General features: G+C 44.2%; 1 protein-coding gene across 3 annotated transcripts in view; it reads right to left on the bottom strand.

The window, feature by feature from the left end:
- Positions 1 to 5251, bottom strand: part of LOC130453985 (testis-specific H1 histone-like) — a 29318-nt gene extending 24067 nt beyond the window's left edge. The window contains exons 1-5 of one of the 3 annotated variants that reach the window (XM_056796519.1): positions 4931 to 5251; positions 4664 to 4837; positions 4503 to 4530; positions 4004 to 4420; positions 2880 to 3917 (exon numbers count right to left, since the gene is read on the bottom strand). In XM_056796519.1, coding sequence (XP_056652497.1) covers positions 3301 to 3917; positions 4004 to 4420; positions 4503 to 4530; positions 4664 to 4687 — 1086 coding nt within the window. In that variant the 5' untranslated portion in view covers positions 4688 to 4837; positions 4931 to 5251 and the 3' untranslated portion in view covers positions 2880 to 3300. Of the gene's footprint in view, positions 1 to 2879; positions 3918 to 4003; positions 4421 to 4502; positions 4531 to 4663 lie in introns of those variants that run through there. The other 2 variants (XM_056796518.1, XM_056796520.1) reach the window with 2 other exon arrangements.
- Positions 5252 to 20931: the final 15680 nt, after the last annotated feature.

The following is a 20931-nucleotide window of genomic DNA, read 5'->3' as shown; positions in this document are numbered from 1 at the left end:
AACAGCATCAAAGATGAAAAGGGGGGCAGTACCTCCGATGAAGATGAAATTAAGGCAATCATTAGAAATTACTTTGCCCAATTATATGGCAATAAATACACCAATTTAGGAGAAATGGATGAATATATACAAAAATACAAACTGCCTAGACTAACAGAAGAGGAAATAGAATTCTTAAATAATCCCATATCAGAAATTGAAATCCAACAAGCCATCAAAGAACTTCCTAAGAAAAAATCCCCAGGGCCTAATGGATTCACCAGTGAATTCTATCAAACATTCAGAGAACAGTTAATCCCAATACTATACAAACTATTTGACATAGTAAGCAAAGAGGGAGTTCTACCAAACTCCTTTTACGACAGAAACATGGTACTGATTCCAAAACCAGGCAGGTCAAAAACAGAGAAAGAAAACTATAGGCCAATCTCCCTAATGAATATAGATGCAAAAATCTTAAATAGGATACTAGCAAAAAGACTCCAGCAAGTGATCAGAAGAATCATTCACCATGATCAAGTAGGATTCATACCAGGGATGCAGGGCTGGTTCAACATTAGGAAAACCATCCACATAATTGACCACATCAACAAGCAAACTAGCAAGAACCACATGATTATCTCAATAGATGCAGAAAAAGCATTTGATAAAATACAACACCCATTCCTATTAAAAACACTAGAAAGCATAGGAATAGAAGGGTCATTCCTAAAAATAATAAACAGTATATATCTAAAACCATCAGCTAATATCATCTGCAATGGGGATAAACTAGATGCATTCCCAATAAGATCAGGAGTGAAACAAGGATGCCCATTATCACCTCTACTATTTGACATTGTACTAGAAACACTAGCAGTAGCATTTAGAGAAGATAAAGGAAATGAAGGCATCAAAATAAGCAAGGAGGAGACCAAGTTATCACTCTTTGCGGATGACATGATGGTCTACTTAAAGAATCCTAGAGATTCAACCAAAAAGCTAATTGAAATAATCAACAACTTTAGCAAAGTTGCAGGATACAAAATAAACCCACATAAATCATCAGCTTTTCTATATATCTCCAACACAGCTCAGCAGCAAGAACTAGAAAGAGAAATCCCATTCAAAATCACCTTAGACAAAATAAAATACCTAGGAATCTACCTCCCAAGACAAACACAGGAACTATATGAACACAACTACAAAACACTCGCCACACAACTAAAACTAGACTTGAGCAAATGGAAAAACATTAACTGCTCATGGATAGGACGAGCCAATATAATAAAAATGACCATCCTACCCAAACTTATTTATCTATTTAGTGCCATACCCATTGAACTACCAAAATACTTCTTCACTGATTTAGAAAAAACCATAACAAAGTTCATTTGGAAGAACAAAAGATCAAGGATCTCCAGGGAAATAATGAAAAAAAAAACACATATGATGGGGGCCTTGCAGTCCCTGACCTTAAACTATATTACAAAGCAGCAGTCATCAAAACAATTTGGTACTGGCTAAGAAACAGAAAGGAAGATCAGTGGAATAGACTGGGGGAAAGTGATCTCAGCAAGACAGTATACGATAAACCCAAAGATCCCATCTTTTGGGACAAAAATCCACTATTCGACAAAAACTGCTGGGAAAATTGGAAGACAGTGTGGGAGAGACTAGGAATAGATCAACACCTCACACCCTAAACCAAGATAAATTCAAAATGGGTGAGTGACTTAAACATAAAGAAGGAAACCATAAGTAAATTGGGTAAACACAGAATAGTATACATGTCAGACCTTTGGGAGGGGAAAGGCTTGAAAACCAAGCAAGACATAGAAAGAATCACAAAATGTAAAATAAATAATTTTGACTACATCAAACTAAAAAGCTTTTGTACAAACAAAACCAATGTAACTAAAATCAGAAGGGAAACAACAAATTGGGAAAAAATCTTCATAGAAACCTCTGACAAAGGTTTAATTACTCATATTTATAAAGAGCTAAATCAATTGTACAAAAAACCAAGCCATTCTCCAATTGATAAATGGGCAAGGGACATGGATAGGCAGTTCTCAGATAAAGAAATCAAAACTATTAACAAGCACATGAAGAAGTGCTCTACATCTCTTATAATCAGAGAGATGCAAATCAAAACAACTCTGAGGTATCACGTCACACCTAGCAGATTGGCCAACATGACAGCTATGGAAAGTAATGAATGCTGGAGGGGATGTGGCAAAGTAGGGACATTAATGCATTGCTGGTGGAGTTGTGAACTGATCCAACCATTCTGGAGGGCAATTTGGAACTATGCCCAAAGGGCGACAAAAGAATATCTACCCTTTGATCCAGCCATAGCACTGCTGGGTCTGTACCCCAAAGAGATAATGGACACAAAGACTTGTACAAGAAGATTCATAGCTGCGCTCTTTGTGGTGGCCAAAAACTGAAAAACGAGGGGATGCCCTTCAATTGGGGAATGGCTGAACAAACTGTGGTATATGTTGGTGATGGAGTACTATTGTGCTAAAAGGAATAATAAAGTGGAGGAGTTCCATGGAGACTGGAACAACCTCCAGGAAGTGATGCAGAGCGAGAGGAGCAGAACCAGGAGAACATTGTACACAGAGACAAACACACTGTGGTATAATCGAACGTAATGGACTTCTCCATTAGTGGCAGTGTAATGTCCCTGAACAATCTGCAGGGATCCAGGAGAAAAAAACACTATTCATAAGCAAAGGACAAACTGTGGGAGTGGAAACACTGAGGAATAGCAACTGCCTGACTACAATGGCTGCGGGGACATGACAGAGGAGAGACTCTAAATGAACACTCTAATGCAAATACTATCAACATGAAAATGGGTCCAAATCAAGAAAACATCTAATGCCCAGTGGATTTACGCGTATGTCTTTAATGAATAATGCTTGGAAATGATCAAATAAAATATATTTTTAAAAAATTAAAAAAAAAATCTAATGCAGTTAGGTGGCCTGGGCAGGGGATTAGTTGGAGCCCCTGGTACAGGTGCAGACCACCTTTTTGCAGTTTTGCCATGCTCTGGTGAGCCAGTTCGGTGGCTTCTAGATAGCCTTCCGCAGAGCTTTGAAACTGGCGGAGGGCTGTGAGGCCTCGGTGGGCTCCAGTCCGTCCCTCGGTTTGTCCTTGGGCTGCTCTGTGGCGACCCGGGACCAGGCCGACGCGGCTTCCTGAGGCTGGCAGAGGACCCACCCGTGCTGCCTGGCATCCCAGATCTCTAATTTTTTAAATATATATTCTGCTACGGTTCTGGGCTCCCCTGAGGAGTCACGCACCTTAGCCCGGAGCCGCGGCTGCCTGTGCCTTTTGGCATTCGCACTGACTTTGGGAGTGTGGCTGCTCTTGGGGGAGCTTTTGGGGCTGTGGCTGCTCTTGGGGAAGCTGCCACTTTTTTGAGTGGCGGTGCCCTTTTGAATGGCGGTGCCGTTTTGAATGGTGGTGCCCCTTGGAATGGCGCCTCTCTTGGGGGCCCTCTTGGGGCTCCAGCTGCTCTTGGGGGAGCTCTTGGGGCTGTGGCTGGTCTTGGGGGCCCCCTCTTGGGGCTGCAGCTGGTCTTGGGGGAGCTCTTGGGGCTGCAGCTGGTCTTGGGGGAGCTCTTGGGGCTGCAGCTGGTCTTGGGGGAGCTCTTGGGGCTGCAGCTGCTCTTGGGGAAGCGGCAGCTTGTTGGCAGTGCCCGGCTCCTGGGGGTGCTCTTGGGAGGGTGGCCTGGAGGGCCCTGAAGAGGAAGTCTCCAATGGTGAGGCAGCCTGGCAAGGGCAGGGGGGAGGAGTCACGCCGGGCCTCTGGGCCGGGCCCAGCTGGCCTGACAGTCAGTCCCAGCCTCCCTAGTACCTTAGACAGGTGAGACCCGGAAATTGTGGAGAACAGAGTCCGGATGGTGACTCTCGGCTGCCCTGGGGGGATTCGGGACCGGGTTAGGCCTCTGGAAGAGCCCCGAGCCAGAGAGCAGGGGAGCAGGGGGGAGGGGGGCGTCCTTTACCTTCCACTTCCACTAGGCTCCCCGGGGTGCTCCTCCTGAAAAGTCTGGGCTCTGATCTAGGTCCACCGCACTCTGGCCTGCTGAGTGTCCAGGACCAGCCCTCCCTCTCTCCTCCAGGCCCTTGTGCCCGCCCCCGCCCCCCGCCCCCGCACGCTCGGGGCCACGCCCACTTCCGCTCCTCTTCTCTCCTGAGTGGGAGCTTCTGCTGGGACCCGAAGGGCATGGGGGCGGCTTCCGCTCTCGACATCACTTCCGACATCACTTCCGGCAGGGCCGGGGCGGTCCGCTGGTCCATCAGTTGGGAGAGCGGCCCGGGGTAGTGCAGTCCTTTGTCCCAGGTCCAGCCTGGGCTCCCCTTGGTCCTCGGGACGGGGTACTGGGGCGGGAAGGCCACCTCCTTCCGTTTGGGGGGGGCCTCTGTGGAGGGACCAGAAGGGCCTCACAAACCCAGAGCCAGGCGGAGGCGCCGGGGCAGGAGGCAGGAGGAGGGTTTTCTCACCCGCTGCGGACATCGGGGCGCTCTCGTCCTGGGGGAGAGGAAGAGTGGGGGTCACGGGCCGCCCCCGCCCCCCCCCACGGCCCCCTGCCACCCCCTCACTGGCCCCCAGCCGCCTCCCAGCCCTCCTCCCCAGCCTGGCCCATCGGCCTGCCTGGGGTCACCTGGACAAAGTCGCTCTCAAACATGGCCGTGAGGGGCCCGAGGGGCGGGTAGGGGCGGGTAGTTGCCCTCCGCCATGGCTCTCTGCAGCGGGCCAGGCTTGGGGAAGCACAGCGGGAAGGACAGTTCCGCTTCCACTTCCTCTTCCGGCAGGTGGAGCTCTCCCGGCAGAACAACTGCGAGCAGGGAGGAAGCAGGCCGGAGCTGGGGGCTGGCCGGCCCCTGCGGGCTCCCCTGCATCCCTGCAGCCCCCCAGGCCGGGGCCCCACCTGGTGAGGGTTTCTGGGGTTTCATTGGGCTCAGGGAGTCTCGGTGCGCCTGAAGATCAGGGCTCTGGGGTGGGGGTGGAGGGGGCTGCTGGAGGAGGGCCAGGATACTCTCTGCGGGGAGGGCAGACTGGCTATGGCTCTCTGGGACAGCTGAGCTAAGAAGGGGCAGCCTCTCAGGCGTAACACAGCCAGGAGGCCCCCATTGTGACCTCATGCATGGGTCAGGAGGGTCAGGGGGGGCCAGCTGGCAGCATTCCCCGGGTCCCATGCAAGGCAGGACAAGGAAGAAGGGGGCAGCACCCCGGAGGAAGACCCTCTCCAGCCCCTGGCCACAAAGGGGGTGGGGGGCGGCCACCCGAAAGTTTGGGCCTATCTCAGGAGGCGCCCCGGGGCCTTTCCTGCAGAGCTCAGAGCCAAAGCCCAAGGCCCCCGCTGCTCAGCTAGCTCTGGAGAGGGAAGGACAGGCAGCCCCCATTCTAGGCAGGGGCTCTGGGGAAAGCTCTGAAGTCTTTGAGCAGGGCTGTAGCTTGAGGCTGTTGCAGCCTCCCCAGGCCCCCTTTGCCTTTTCAGGGGAACCTCCAGGAGCCACCAGGGCCCCCTAAAAAGGGACCCTGGAGAGCCGGGCCACAGGCTGTTGCTCTCCCTGAGGTGCCTTTGGCCCAGCATGATCTCCATGCTCTGGGCCTCACTCTCCCTGACTAGTCCTGGACAGTGAGAGGTTTAGAGTGGATCTGGAGCCCCGGAACCCTCGGCTCACCCTAGAGGGGTGTGAACCTTAAAAATTCTCAGACCCTACTTCATGAGGTTAGGATTGCAAACCTTAAAAAATTACCAGACCCTACTTCATAAGGTTGGGTTAAGACTGTTCCCCATTGGGACCATTCCTCATTTGGGCAGTGAAGGTACTTGATCAGGAATGTGAGAACTCTACTTCACCATACTTAAGCAGGCCTTAGGGGAAGATAAAGTTGTAAACTCTTTGCTGAACAATGAAAAGTATTTAAACCCATTCTTATAGTAAGACAAAAAGTTCTTAAGCTATGCCTATTTTTGGATATAATACAAAAGGGTGCTAAGTACCTATAAAGGTCAGGCAAGTTGTGAATTTACAAGGAGCAAAGAGGTGAGAAACTTACTCAGAAGTTTTCTGGTGTGAACTTAATAAAAAAATTTAAGCCGCCTTAGGTGTGAACTAAGAATGGTCTGTCCTTTGAAAAACATCTACTGTGTTTGGTAGATGGAAGAACTTAGGGGAGGTGACATAGGAGAAAATTCCCTTTAAATAGGAGCTCAGAGACATTCAGATTCAGGATTGAGCTGGTGAAGTCAGCTGAGATGAAGCTGGCCTGGTGTCACTAGAATCCTTACTTGAACAAATCTTGTGGTGAGTGATTAAGGACTGACTGATCTTTCTCTTAGGGCTTAAGGCCTGGGTTGGCCAGAGCTGCCCTGGGCTAGCCTATCCTTTTCTCATTTTATTTTATTATATATATATATATATATATATATATATATATATATATATATTATTATTATTATTATTATTATTATTATTCTCATCTTATTTCCTTTTTCTCTCTTTCTTTAATTCCTCATTGGATGAATTAAAATCTCTATAAAACCCAGTTGACTTGGGTATATTTCATAATTGGGAATATTTCCCTGGTGACCACCTTATATATTTGATTTTAAAACAAGACACTGTCTTGAAACCATATTTTCTGCGGTCACAATTTACTCAATTTACTCACCCACTCTTATATCTACAACAATTTATGTCTTCCACTATTTTAATCATTACAGTTTATGGCTGACCACGAGGTTGGTGAGAAAACCCTCAAAAAATTTCTGTGAAATCTTTTTCCTTTATCTCTTTGCTTTATTACTTGCTCTATCAGTCAGTTTTGTTTTCTTTTTTAACTTGGCTTCAAAAATACAGCTGCAAGAACAGGTGAGTAAAAAACCTTTTTGATTCTCCTTAAATTAAGCTATTTTAGATCTTAGCAACAGGGTCCTAAGGTCCTGGCTAGCAACTGCCTAAATTAGGACCAGAAAAACCTGGGAAAGCTTTTGGCCTTGTCCTGCTTCCCACGTGTTTACTTTAGAAATATGTGGTTACAGGCAGTTCACAACATACTTAACAACTGGCTATTCAGCTCTATGACCAAGCTTGTAAAATTCGCATTCTTTGTCTCTCTGAAATTTCTCATACCATGGGACTTATGGCAAAATATAATCGACAAAGTACTCCTCCTTGGGATTTTGATTGTTATAGCTGTAACAGTGTATTTCCTTAAAAAACCCACTTCTCAGTCAAACCAACCGAATGTTCCTTCTACTACTCAACAAAATGCAGAACTAAATACTCGGCTTGAGCTTATAGAGGAAAGTCAGGGAGAGATTGTAGCTTTCATAAGAAACATTAAAAGAGAGTTAAGAACATTATCAAAATCTCTGTCCCAACTTGCTCTGGACATTAACCCTCCTAGCCAACCCACTGCACCTCCTGCTACCTCTACCTTAGAACCCTCTGCTCTTGACCAACCCACCCCTCCCCCTGCCCCATCAGCCCCAGAAAACCCTACATCTAATCAAACCACCCCTCCCCTGCCCCACCGACCTCAGAAAACCCTACTTCTAACCAACTCACTCCTCCCACTACTCATGCTTCTGACCTCACCCCTCAACTCTAAGTACACACCCCACCCACTGCTCTTGACCAACCCACCCCTCCCCCTGCCACACCAGCCTCAGAAAACCCTACTTCTAACCAACTCACTACTCCCACTGCTCATGCTTCTGACCTCACCCCTCAACTCTAAGTACACACCCCACCCATGCTTCCAACCCCTCAATTCTAAGTACACACCCCACCCATGCTTCCAACTCTACACAATCCACTTTAAGTTCATACCCTACCCATACTTTTGATCCTAATGCCTCCACTTCACACCTTACTGATTCCTCCAATCCTAATACCTCTGTATCCTTTCACACTTCTCCCTTGGCTCCTCCTTCCTACCCTGCTCAATTCAATTCTCAGATCCTTCCTACCTCTGATCTTTCTGGCACTATGGGACAACAACAAATCCTCTCCCTCAATGTGCCCAACTCTTCTATTTCTCCTACTTACCCCACTGAGAATGGAGGTAGAAGCCTAGAAACAGGAGTACCAAATAATTCACATAGGTTATTTCCTTTAAGGGAAGTACCCACTTTTAATAAGAATGGAAACTTGGTATCTGTAAGACATCATACACCTTTTAGCCCTGAGGACTTAAATAAATTGAAGGAAGATATGCCATCATTTGAGGAAGAACCAATATTAATGATAAAAAAATTAGAGAACATATTCAGAACTTTTGACCCCACTTGGATGGATGTTGAGAATTTATTAGAAGCATTTTTGACAAAGAGAGAGAAAAATAATATCATTTCTCTGGCTAATCAAAAACAAAGTAAAAAAGGACATTAATGGCCAACTGAAGATCCACATTGGAACCCCAATGTTGAACTAGATCACACAAAACTAAACCAGGCCAGAGAAGCTTTACTGACAGTCATGAGAGCTTGCTCTGATAGACCTGAAAAATGGTCAAAATTTGAAAGAACCCGACAATATATTGATGAAACACCCTCCCAGTTTATGGACAGACTTATTGACGTAGGGAATACATATATGGACCTTGATTTATCCAGAGAAAGAGACATTAGACAAATACATAGGCAATTCGTTGAGAATTGTTGTTCAGTGGTAAAAGACTACTTTATAACTAGCTGTCCTAATTGGGACTCTATGGACCTTGAAGAGTTGAGGAGAGTAGCAACCTATGTTTATAAAGGTCGTGTAAAAAGACCTGAGGAAGGCAATACTTTAGTGGAAGATTTAAAGAAAGAAATTGAAATGTTAAAGAGACAATTGAAAAATAAGGGAGAGACCCTAGCCCCTTTGCGGGAATTCACAAATAAATCAGTAACCTGCCACTTCTGTGAGAAGAAGGGCCACAAAATGATGGAATGTAGAACCTTCCTTAAGATGATTGGAAGGAATACACAGTTTAATAACAACTTCATGTAGCATTCCAAGCATATTCACATCGATGAAATTTAAATGATTGTATGATTAAGGTGTCTTCAGACACAAGGTAATACTCTGATATTTGTGAGTGGAATCTTGACCCGGCCACATGGCTGTTGCCTAAGACAAACTCGTGAACATTTTGGCTCGGAGTCGAAAGCGCGGGGTGATATGTACACGCCCATAAAGGTGTCACCTTCACCTCGCCATCCAATCTGAATTATCTATGCTTTGTATTGTGATTGCTACGTGCTTGCAAGTGCTACCCACTTACACCCTGCAATAAAAACAGAAGGAGGCCCCATGAATTTTCTCCTGGATCTTCACTCTGCTCTAGGAATCTCTCTCTCTCTCTCTCTCTCTCTCTCTCTCTCTCTCTCTCTCTCTCTCTCTCTCTCTCTCTCTCTCTCTCTCTCTCTCTCTCTCTCTCTCTCTCTCTCTCCCCCCCCCCCTACTTCCTCCTTATCTTTAAGACCATTCTTCAGAAGATCTGATTTAGCTACTTCCTGATCAATAACAATGGAGATGCTTGGAATAACAGAATCAGGTCTTGGAAAACCCACATTCTCCACCCTACTCAGTTTAACAAGATTTTGAAAGGTCTGCATCAAACTCAAGATTTAATTATCTGAGGAGATGGCCTTCAACAGACATGTGCAAAAAAAGGACAGACCTCTGGGCCGTAAGTCAAACTAAGTCCTCATTGGTACAGATGAGATGCAGAAAAGTGATGTAAAAATGTCCATATAAGGCAAGTCAGTTTCTGCCTCTTTCTCTTTCCCTGGAGAGACAACTCTGGCTGGCAGCATGCTAAATGTTCCAACATCTTGGAGTATTGGATGGTCAGTTTGCCCAGGAGCTTATTTCAGGTTCGGGCATCTTAGCTAAGCCTCTTTGGAGGTCAAGCTGATTCTTTCCTCCTTCTCACTCAAACCCTTACTTTCTAGACCTCCTATCTTCCTGCCCAGTATTAACCCCTTCTTTCCTCATTCTTCTTAAAATCTTCTCTACTATATCAATTAAATCACCATAAAATTTGGCAGTTGACTTGGGTATTTTATTATTTGGGATTCACCCTTTACAGGCTGATAGCCTCAGGACTTGTAATTGACAACAACTTCACAACTGACAATTGATGACAATTAGTCACTAAAGCTTTTTTCTTTAATAAATGGGGTTCTTTTAAATCCAGGGTGCCATCTGTATTTAAAAAAGATAAAAGAGGGAAGCTTTTGTACCCCAAAGGAGGTTTGAACTTTTGGTATGGAGAGGGGGAAAGAGAGAAGGACCCCCTTCCACAAAGCAGGGTACAAGGGGAGACAGGAGATGTAACAGGTTGCCTCAGAGAGAGGAGAGGGCATTTGAAGATTTTCCCCCTTCTGCCTTCCCTCTTTAGCTAAATCTTCTCTCCCCAGTTCGCTCTTGTCCCTCTTGTCCCCCCTCCACTACTCAAGACCAAAAGGTCTCCCCTTGATCCGTTCACTCACACTCAGCTTGGGGAACAGATAACTTTTAATGTTAACTCAATCAGGTAAAGAAAAGAAATAACAGGCAGGGAAGAAAGGGAAAAGGAGAGTAGGGAGAAGGAGGTCCCTGTCTCTAGCTAAACCCTTTCCCCTCCCTCCTTGAGTCTGGGGGAAACTCAGGCCTTGGCAGCCTGAGCCCCCTGAGAGAAAGTCAGGTTGACTCACCCCCGGGCAACAGGAGCTGAGGTAAAGTGTGCTCAGGTTTTCTCTTCAGAAAGTCTCTTCAATTGGGAAGTGTTGGGGGGAAAGATTTCCAGTCACCAGCAGGAAAAGTGGGTAACCCTGAGGAGAAAGTCTTAATCCCCCTCTCCCAACTGAGGGCCTCACTGACTGCTCTCTCAGCCAGAGTCTTCTCCTCCTTCGGATTTCCACTCCTGGGGTCCCTCCCCCATCAAGGTGATCCATTTCACATACTCTTCAGCTTGGCACGTTTTCTCTAGTGCCAGCCTCTGTCACAATCCCCCAACATAATATAGTTACCCTATTTGTCCCTTTCAATTATATCCATTTTCCCCATCTCTGCCAGAAATCATGACTACTACCTGCCTTTTGTGGATCAGCTGAGAAATAGAATATTCTGCTCCAATGCTCTCACCCAGAAGGTCCTTCTTGAAGATCACCCCTTGCTCCCTAGGGTATCATTGTTGAGCTGGCTGCAAACACTGGGAACACTGGAGTTCTCTCCCAACCTTTTGAATCTCACATGGCTAGAGATTCCCATTCCTTTACCTAATATGAAAAAAAAAACAAATTTAGAGGCCTAGAACATTCAATCCCTTTGACAAAACCAATGTTCTCAGAAGAGAAGGCTCCCAAGGGCTTTCTTCTTAGGCTTGGTTCTTTGATCAGATACGGTGAGTGAAGGAATCACTGAGAACTCCAAACAATGTATCTCAGGAAAAGCTTTTTGAAGTTATTTGAAGATGTCTCCAATTCTGACTCCAAATAATTGAAAAAGAGCTCTTGTGGTGAGCCAAATCAGATCCATTTACACAGTGGCTTTGCATGTTCAAGTCTCTCCAAGGCACTTCCATTCTGTGGCATCACAAGTCTCCCAGAAGCACTCTACATCCTCTCCATTTCAATGGATGCCATCCAAGGAACTCTGAACATGTGCCAGGCTCCCATTACATTTTCATCATATTAAAGACAATGTTTCATTGATCTAACACTATTTCTCATAAATGTTTGTGGTTTAACCCGTTCTTTGCTTTCCTTTTTGTCACTTAGTTGAGGATATGAGAGTATAGAACAGCTTTAGGAGCCACACTGGAAAGAATGACCCTCCCTAGTTCAGGACATCCCAGTCTTTTTGCTAATGACTACAGAGCTTTCTCTAAGGGCACAATCATAAATCATTCATATGTTTCAAAACTATACCTTCAAAAGTAAAATGCTTATTTATCTGGTCATTTAAACCAACCTCATGAGACCCCTGTCACAACATTTTACAAAATTAGTATTACACCACACTATCAAGAAAACCAGTTTATCAGTGTTTCTCATCCTTGGGGTTCTGTAACTGTCAGCATGATGTCAGAAGTGAGAAATGTTAGTAGTTCTCCTGGTTCTAAACCTACAGGAGGTGAGGGTAGGGGTGGCAAGGAGCTCTGTCTTTAATTCTTCACCCATAAAAATATGGAGTTTCATACTCCAAGTGAGGATGGTCATAGTGTGAATCTTAACATTTCTCAGACTTGTGAATCTTAAAATTTCTCAGACTCTACTTCAGAAGATTTAATTAAGCTAAACCCATTTTAAACAATGAAGGTACTTGATCAGGAATGTGGGAACTTCTACCATTACTCCACCCATACTTAAGCATACTTTATGGGAAGATAAAGTTGTAAAACTCCTTACTGAACAATGGAAAGGTACCCAGCCCATACTTAAAGTAAAGCTAAAACCCTTAAGCTGGGTCTATTTTTAGATCTAATACAAAAAGGTGCTAAGTACCTATGAAGGTCAAATTAATCACTAAAAGGTCAAGCAAGCTTAGCAAGAGGTGTGAGGTTTTAGTCTATCCAGAGACGGTGATAACAAGATGGGAATTAAGAATGGTCAGTTCTTCGGAAAGCATCTACTGTGATTGGTAGATGTGAAAATTTAGGGGAGGTGACATAGGAGAAAATTCTCTTTAAAAGGAGGGTCTCTGAGCTCTGAAGGGAGTTCAGCTATCTGAGCTAAACTGAAGGGTGTCTCTGAACACTAGCGCTTGCTTGGAACAAAATCTTGTGGTGAGTGATTAAAGACTGACTTAGTTTTCTCTCTTAAGGAGAAAGGCCTAGGCCCTATTTCCTCCTACTTTCTCTCTCTCCCCCTTTCTTTAATTCCTTTAATTGTATTCATTAAAATCTCCATAAAACCCAGCTGACTTGGGTATTTCATATTTGGGAATTTTTCCCATGGCAACCACTTTATTTTTAATATAAAATCAAGACACTAAAAATTATCTTTACAGTTTTGGCAATGCAGAGTCTTGACCCCCGCATTTTTGTGGTCACAATAGACTGTAACAGTAGTCCAACAGCACTATCCCAAGGAGATAGGGAATGGCTCACTAAGAAAGCACTTAGCTCCCAACTACTGTTTCTCTTGTAGGCCCCCTCACACCTTTGGTATTTTGAGGCATTAGACTGATCTGTATGAAATTCTATTTTATTCACTTTGGAATTTTATTCTATTCTATTTGCTCATTTTTTAAGCATTTGAAATGAGGCTGTCATCATGAGTATATTACCAATTCAGTGGACATTGACACATTTGTGACTATTCTTCAAATCCAGTCCCTCTACCAGTTCCAAGTTTTAAATGCCTTCAGTGTGCCAGGAAATAAATATCCTAAATGCTCTTAAAATGTGATCTCATTTGATTCATTCTGGAGAGTCTTTTGAAATGATGCAAATAAAGTGATTAAAAAATTCATACCCTTTAACTCAGATATTCCACAGTTTAGTACCTACACCAAGTAGGGCACTGATGAAAAGAAAGGCCCCAAAGGCACCATAAGAGTATTCAGATTTTTCATGCTAACATTGTGATGTAAATATAAATAAAAGAATCATCAACAATTGAAACTGGATGCTGAGAAATACTGAAGAACAAAATTTGGTCCCAAAGGAAAGACTCGAGAAGACTAACTTTCCTAATACCCATCCCTTTGGCAAAGGCCAGGATTCATGGTGTGTGTGTGTGTGTGTGTGTGTGTGTGTGTGTGTGTGTGTGTGTGTGTGTGTGTGTTAATCAGTTTGGGGAAATGTTTTTCCTCCTCTGCTTTCTCTTTTACTTTGAAATAAAATTCAATGTGTTATATTTAAATTTAATATCTACAAGTTCTTATCTTCCATAAAGTTTATTAATAATCACTTGAGAGTGAAAAGGTCGATAAGCATAGATATAAAATCTTTACCTTACTCTAAGTTTGACCATGTGTATGTAGCCCACCTTTTAGGACTCTCCATCCCTTCCTCACTTGCCTGTTCAAGGCAGTAGTGCCAAAAGACCCAGGGGGGCTCCACCCACCCTCTTTCATTTACATTCACAGATGCAGAGCTGGCATGTGAAAAATGTTGGTGAACTGGTGGCAATCCAGGAGGGGTAGAGGATGAAATTCCCTCTACACAAATGTTATAAGGGATGGCTCTCAGGGAAGAAGAGGAACATAGAAGGATATAAATTTGAATAAGACAGCATTAAAATCTATTTTTAAGGAGAATTTTAAGGCATATATATAACCTCAACAATATGTGCAGTGAACCTTTCATGATCTCATGGAATAGAGTTCCTCTTCCCAGGTGTTTGTGACATACCTGCTGAGTACGTGAAAACATAGAAATCTCAGTTAAAGGCTGCATGAACAGTTCCAAGAAATCCTGGGAATGGGTTAACTCCCCTGTTCACACTCTGGGGAGGATAGATTGTGTCTCTCAAGAAGAGCTTGAAATCTGGTGTGCTGCTTGCAATAAACGTTCATTATCCCTCTTTGATAATGTTCCAGTCTTGCTTTCTTGCGACTCTGTAGCTGTTCTCCGACAGCTCTAAGCTGTCCCCCGACAATTCTAAACTGTCCCCTATTGCAACTCCGTAGATGTCCCCGGCAAATATGGTGTGAAGATGGTTGGAAAGAGTCCAGGAAGTCTGGGATCAAATTACACTGGTCTCTGGTGGCCATCACTTTCTTGGTACAGAGGAGCTCTCAAAACTTCCCACTGGCATCTTTGCTTGGATCTGTATGGACGAATCAATACCGGTGCATGTACAAAATCGCTCACCAGGTCTTTTTCTATCTGTCCGTTCAATTCTCCCTAAAGAGTTTTGCTAGTGTAATTCTTGCCTCTCAGCTTCAAAGTCTTTTCAATCATATATGCATGAATGGGAGGACTTGATGATAACGCTGAGTCCCTGACCGCCACTGCTTGAAGGCCATGCATATTGCATCTCACCTCTCCCCCGTAAGGGGGTTGGGAGGGTGTCTGGCATCTGGTCATTGGCTCCAATCCTCCCCCTGGTGATGTGCCCGCAAGTGCAAGGGTTGGGAACCTGCACCCAAGTTGCATTTAGCCACAAATGGTCAGATTAGCTTTAGTAACTCCCAAATTTCAGACTTCCTTGCCCAGCACATGGAAGGCATCATTCTCCTCCTTCCCTCCCCATCCCATCTCATTCTCTGGACAGAGAAAAGAGATTCAGTCTATTGTTTGGCTCTCTTGGAGTTTGGTCCTCAAATCCTTTATCTTCTCTAGGATTGCCTGATGCACAGCTTGGCTGAAGCATCCTGCCTGTAATCCTGCCTCCAAGATTACCATGGCTCAAACTTCCAGTCCAGTGGGGGGTGGGGCAATCAGCTAAAACGGAGGCCAAATGACACAGAACAGAAACAAACTGTTCCTCCAAGCCCATGCCTCAGATCCGGGTAAGAGAGAGAAATGGGCAAGTTTCCCCCTGTTGGTTCAGATTGAACAATTGACCAGAATTGTGGATGAACACTGATCTTGCCTCTCTGGATAGAACAGGAAAGTGAGCAAATGTCCAGCTCAGGACTCAGCCAGTTCCAGCCCCAAAGCCAATTGAAGGAGGTGACTCCAGCTGATACGGTAAGGTACATGGGAAGGCAAGGTGACTCCATGTTACAATACCTGGGAATGCTCCAAGGCCCTCTTGCCATAAGGAGTGGCTTACCAAAAGGAGCTTCATTCTTAACAAAACCACTAAAGTCCAGAAAAACGATTCCAGTTCCCAGTTTGTGGGCATGGTCAGTCCCCACGTGCTGCTACATTCCCTCAACCAATGATTATACATTGTTGAGCTACAATGGGACATGCACTTGTCACTCAGTAGTCATTTGCTAAGCACCTACTATGTGCCAGGCACTAGGTTACACCCTGGGGATACAAAGTTAGACAAAAGGCAGTCTCCATTCTCAAGGAGCTCAGTCTAATGAAAGAGGCAGCATGAAGAGAAAAACGACAGACAAACAAACTAAGGGAAGAATCATTGGGAGATCATCTATTACCGAGAGAAGGTAGATACAGGCGTGAAGGGGAAGAGAAGAGGCTGCTCCACTGGAAGGCAGGGCTTTAGTTAGGACTGGAAGAACTCCAGCGACCACTCTAGGGGCACATTGCCCAGCCTTTGGAATCTCATGAGGTCCACAGGTCAGGGGTGGAAATTCAAGGCTCCCACCTGGAATCTCTTTTTCACCCAGGGTTAAAACGGACAAGTCTCTGTGAAAGAAAGGGAGGACTGGGGTGGGAACACAAGAGGGATTTCTTTTGATTTGGGAGTGATTTAGAAGGAAACTTTTTTTTAAACCCCCACCTTCCGTCTTAGAGTCAATACTGTGCATTGGTTCCAAGGCAGAACAGCGGTAAGAGCTAGGCAATGGGGGTCAAGTGACTTGCCCAGGGTCACACAGCTGGGAAGTGTCTGAGGCCAGATTTAAACCCAGGACCTCCCGTCTCTGGGCCTGGCTCTCCATCCACTGAGCTATCCAGCTGCCCCCAGAAGGAAACTTTTTTAAACTTCATGGAGGCAGGGAATGCTGCCCTGAACCTTTAAATTGAAATAATTGTCCAGTCTGAGCACTGAATTGTAAAGCACAGAGCCAGAAGTCATCATACCCCGACCGAAAGTCCAAGTAAAGCAGGTCAGCAAAGCAGACCCCAGAATAAGCCTGCTGACCCCCTTTTGGAACTTCTTTCCCCAAATCCCCCCCCCCCCAGTGGACGGGTTATGATGATTATTCTCTCCCCAATACAGGAGAAATGACATGAGAGCAAATACTTATAGGATCAACAAATATATACTCTACTAAGTTATTACCCCCAAAAGATTGCAATTACAGAATAAATGCCCAAAGACTCCTGCCCTGGACCCCTCCTTTCTCAAGCACAAGATACGCTCCAAGGCCCTACAACATAATGGATCTTGTCCCACAGTTACCGCACTCGAACAGCGTCACTAGGCACCTCAAAGTAACACCAGAAAGACAGAACTTGTAAGTCGAGGAAAACCCCCAAACTGGTCCGCTTTAAGTCCTCACACCTAGATAGGAAGATGTTTTGTTGTTCATCTCCCAAGCAATTGTGATGGAGAGTGAAAGCTGGCCAAGAGCACAATGATCCTCTCAGCAGGTCAAGGGCTACAACCTACACATGGCTTTATTCCCATTAATCATATCTACCACAGAGTGTTGGAGAAACCTAGTAAATGCTCACAGAATTCTTTGTTGTAGCAGCATCACAAGAGTGTTGTTTAGGTGATTTGATAATATCCCATCAAACTGCAGAAAGTCACTATTCTAGGGATGAGACAACCCCGTGGAACATCTGAGGCTCAAGATGAAATGTGCTGACTACTATTATTAGGATCATCCTATCATTCGGGTGATATTGGGAATGGATGGCCACTGCACGAGGAGCTTCTGATTTAATATTAATGATCATCATTGGGTTGTTTTGGCCTTTTCTTTCATGGTCCGTATGTATGTAGTTTTCTTGAATAGCCTGCTTGGATATCCTGGTAGCATTTAAATTTCCCCTCGCGAAATGAGTCCATTGTGAGTCCTTTAACAACTGTGATCTGTAGCCTGACTTAGTTGACCTATAGAGTCCATTTTACAAGTCTTACATACCATTATTATTGTTCTTAGACTTCATTAGCTGTTGTACTATGTTATGCAAGAGAATGATTCCCTTTTCATCATCTTTTCATGGTCCTTAATGTTGATGCTGAGTCTGAGTATATTAAAACCCTTGTAGATAAGTGGTCCATGGTGGGGTGTCACCCGGCCCCTCTCCCATGATTTAAAAAGAGGAATTGATGGAGGGACTTAGGAGAAAGAACACTATCCACATTCAGAGGAAGAACTGTGAGAGTAGAAACCCAGAAGAAAAACAACTGCTTGATCGCATGGGTCGATGAAGATATGACTGGGAAAGCAGACTCTAAACGATCACCTTAATGCAATTATCAATAATATGAAAACAGGTCTTGATCAATGACACATTTAAAACCCACTGGAATTGCTCATTGGGTACAAGAGGGGTGGAAGGAAGGGAGGGAAAGAACATGAATCATGTAACCATGGAAAAATATTCTAAAATAACTAATTAAATAAAAATTTCCAAAAAATAAAAATAAAAAAGAGGAATTGAGGGAATTATTGGGAGTTGAGTAAAGCACACTGACTCCCTCTTGTGACTCAGTCCTGGATTTAGGTCAGTTACCTTTCTGTTCAATTATGGGTCTGGTCCAATTTCTGTCTGGTGAACAAATGTGATCCAGTTATGGGAATCATGAGGAGATTTTATCGCAGTGTTTGAACCTAGCTGTCCATGGCTGTGATGCTGGATGACCTCTATCTGTAGCTTACCAAGGTCCTCAGTTATGTTGGCCAGAAACCCAACTGGATCCAAAGATTGATGCAAGTTTTCTCAAAATTACGCATCTCGAGTAAGAGAATTAGATCTGTTTGCTCTCCCCCTCCCAACTCAGAAAGACATGAGTCTTTCCTCCACTTAGAAATCAGATTAGCTAACTGTACATCCTGTTTTCTAGCTGGCTTTACTGGTACCAACTAATGCCTAAAAATCTGGCTTCCCCTGTCTTCAGCACCCACTGGAAAGCTGATACTTTAGCCAGTTGTTTCAGACTTCACTCAGTCTATACTTCTGCCAGAAGAAACATAGAGGGACTAAGACCACAGGGCCCTCCCAGCTCTCCCTTCAGTGGCCAGAGTCTTTGGTCACTGAGTGCCCAAAGGGCACTTATAACCTCAAACTGGTTTCCCCCTTGGAGTGCTAATCAAAAGTTTAAGAAGTCACCAATGGAGCAGACCTCCCAGAATGTCATTTGAGAATGATTCGGTAAGAGGCATTGTTGGAGGCACTGGAGGGACAACAAAATTGAAATCATTTCTGTGCTCAAAGAGTTTTCAGTCCACCAGGGCGAAAAAGCATTTCTATCCATTGTAAAAGGGCCATTTAGTGTCTTCTGTGTTCTAATCTCATGGTGACAGCTATGAGGTTAGGGCACAGAGTTTAGGTCAGGTCTATTCCCTCCATCAGGGTCGTCTTCACACCATAAAAGCCATCCAAGTTTTCACCCAATTTCTTTGGAGTTGTAATGGTAGAAATTTTAGGGAATAAGGGGAGACTGAGCAACTGTATTGGTTAAAAATATGGCTACAGGATTTATGTAATATTGAACAATGGCCACCAAGGAATTTACTTATGAAATTCCTAAAATGAAGCACTCAAGTCAGAATGGAGTTTATGGTGGTTTAATCACAACGGGAGTAAGAAAGGGAGAGGGAGAGAAGGAGAGAAGAGAAAAGGGAAAGGGTCTACTCAACCTCTGACCAAGGCAGAGGGAGTTTTAGGCCCAAAGGGCCAAGGTGGAAAGAATCAGTCCTTAACTCACGTGAGTGATCTGAAGGAAAGCTGTCTGCGGGCGTCCTCCCTGTCCAAGCTCCTAACACCAACTCGCGTCTAGCCCTCTCCACAGGAAGTGCGCGAATTCCAAAGGCTGTTCCTTACCTCACTTCCTGTGTCTCACAAGTGCCAATGGTTGGCTCTAGCTTGGCTTAGGACAGCCCAGGTGGGCAGTTAGTTATTTCTGATTTGTCATTGACTAGCACATGCCCGTGTAGTGTGGGTGTGCACAACTTTTTGGGTGCTAGACCAAGATGGAGACTTTTAAAATTCACAATCCCCCCTGATGATGATTGGGAGACTAGTCTCCCCAATTGATCACTAAACATAAGCATACTGCACCCCAAAAATGTCTAACTATAAGTGTATACAAAAAAATTTTTCCCACTAAGAGGAAAATTATAATAGTTGTAAATATGGGGAAATAGAGGAGAGAGAAAGACAGCAAACCAATGTTTTGCTGGGCGCATTGACAAAAACCAATTAGGGGGCAGTCCCCTTTGGCATAAGAGTGTACATTAAAACATGTTCAATCAACCACACCCCAAGGTTCATTCTGGATCTTCCTGTAGTGAAAAGGTTTAGATATCTTTCTGCAAACAGTTCATTCTCTGGATTCAGTTAGTTAGCAAGCTTCTTCTCTGAAGATTTCTCTCGAACAAAATTTAAATCTTGGATTTGATGAAATACAATCCCCCCTGAAGAAAGTGTTGAAAAAACACTGAGTCCAGCTGAGGATTCAAGTTTTAGTTGTGGGGGTGTGTGAGTTAATTCAAAAGAAAAACAAAACAAAATGAAAATAAAATAAAAAATCAAAATAAAAAGAAGAAAAAGGAAAAAATTAAGGGAAAAATATAAACCATTTATATATGCATATTTATATTAAAGAAGAATTCAAAATCAGTATCAAAAATCAAAAAATCTATGTATACAAAATTTGAGAAAGCAAGAATAAAAAAAAAATTTTTTTTTACAGGCCCCTATATTAGGGTCCAGTTAAGTAATTTCTAATCCCACAAGTCTGTAGGACAGAATGCAGCATATTTTCCTTCCCCATTTGCAGCCAAGGCTACAGGAAGTTGCCATACTATAGGAGAGAAAAAAGAGGACCAGATTATTATTTTATATCTAGGGAAGTGTCATTCCCTCGTCTGATTTTACCTTCATTCTCAGGGATGGATGGAGCCAGGATGGTAGCCAACCTTAGGTACTTGTCTGTAGGTATTTTCACGAAGAGTGTGGATACAGGGAAGGCCTACATCTTAACGTCTGTCAAGTGTCGCAACCCCGAGTCTCACACTAGGTTCAAGTCCTTAGTATTGGCCTAGAAATGCATTAATCCTACCTGGATTGATTTTTAGACCTGTGAGCTCCTTTGGCAATTTCCAGGTTATCTCTGTGCTCCTTGTTTGATCCCGTTCCTAGAATCAGACACAAACATTAATCATAGTCCCACAACAATTA

Source organism: Monodelphis domestica, chromosome 4 (genome assembly GCF_027887165.1).
Source record: "Monodelphis domestica isolate mMonDom1 chromosome 4, mMonDom1.pri, whole genome shotgun sequence".
In the NCBI taxonomy this organism is placed as follows: Eukaryota; Metazoa; Chordata; class Mammalia; order Didelphimorphia; family Didelphidae; genus Monodelphis; species Monodelphis domestica.
This window is presented reverse-complemented; position numbering and strand designations above follow the sequence as displayed.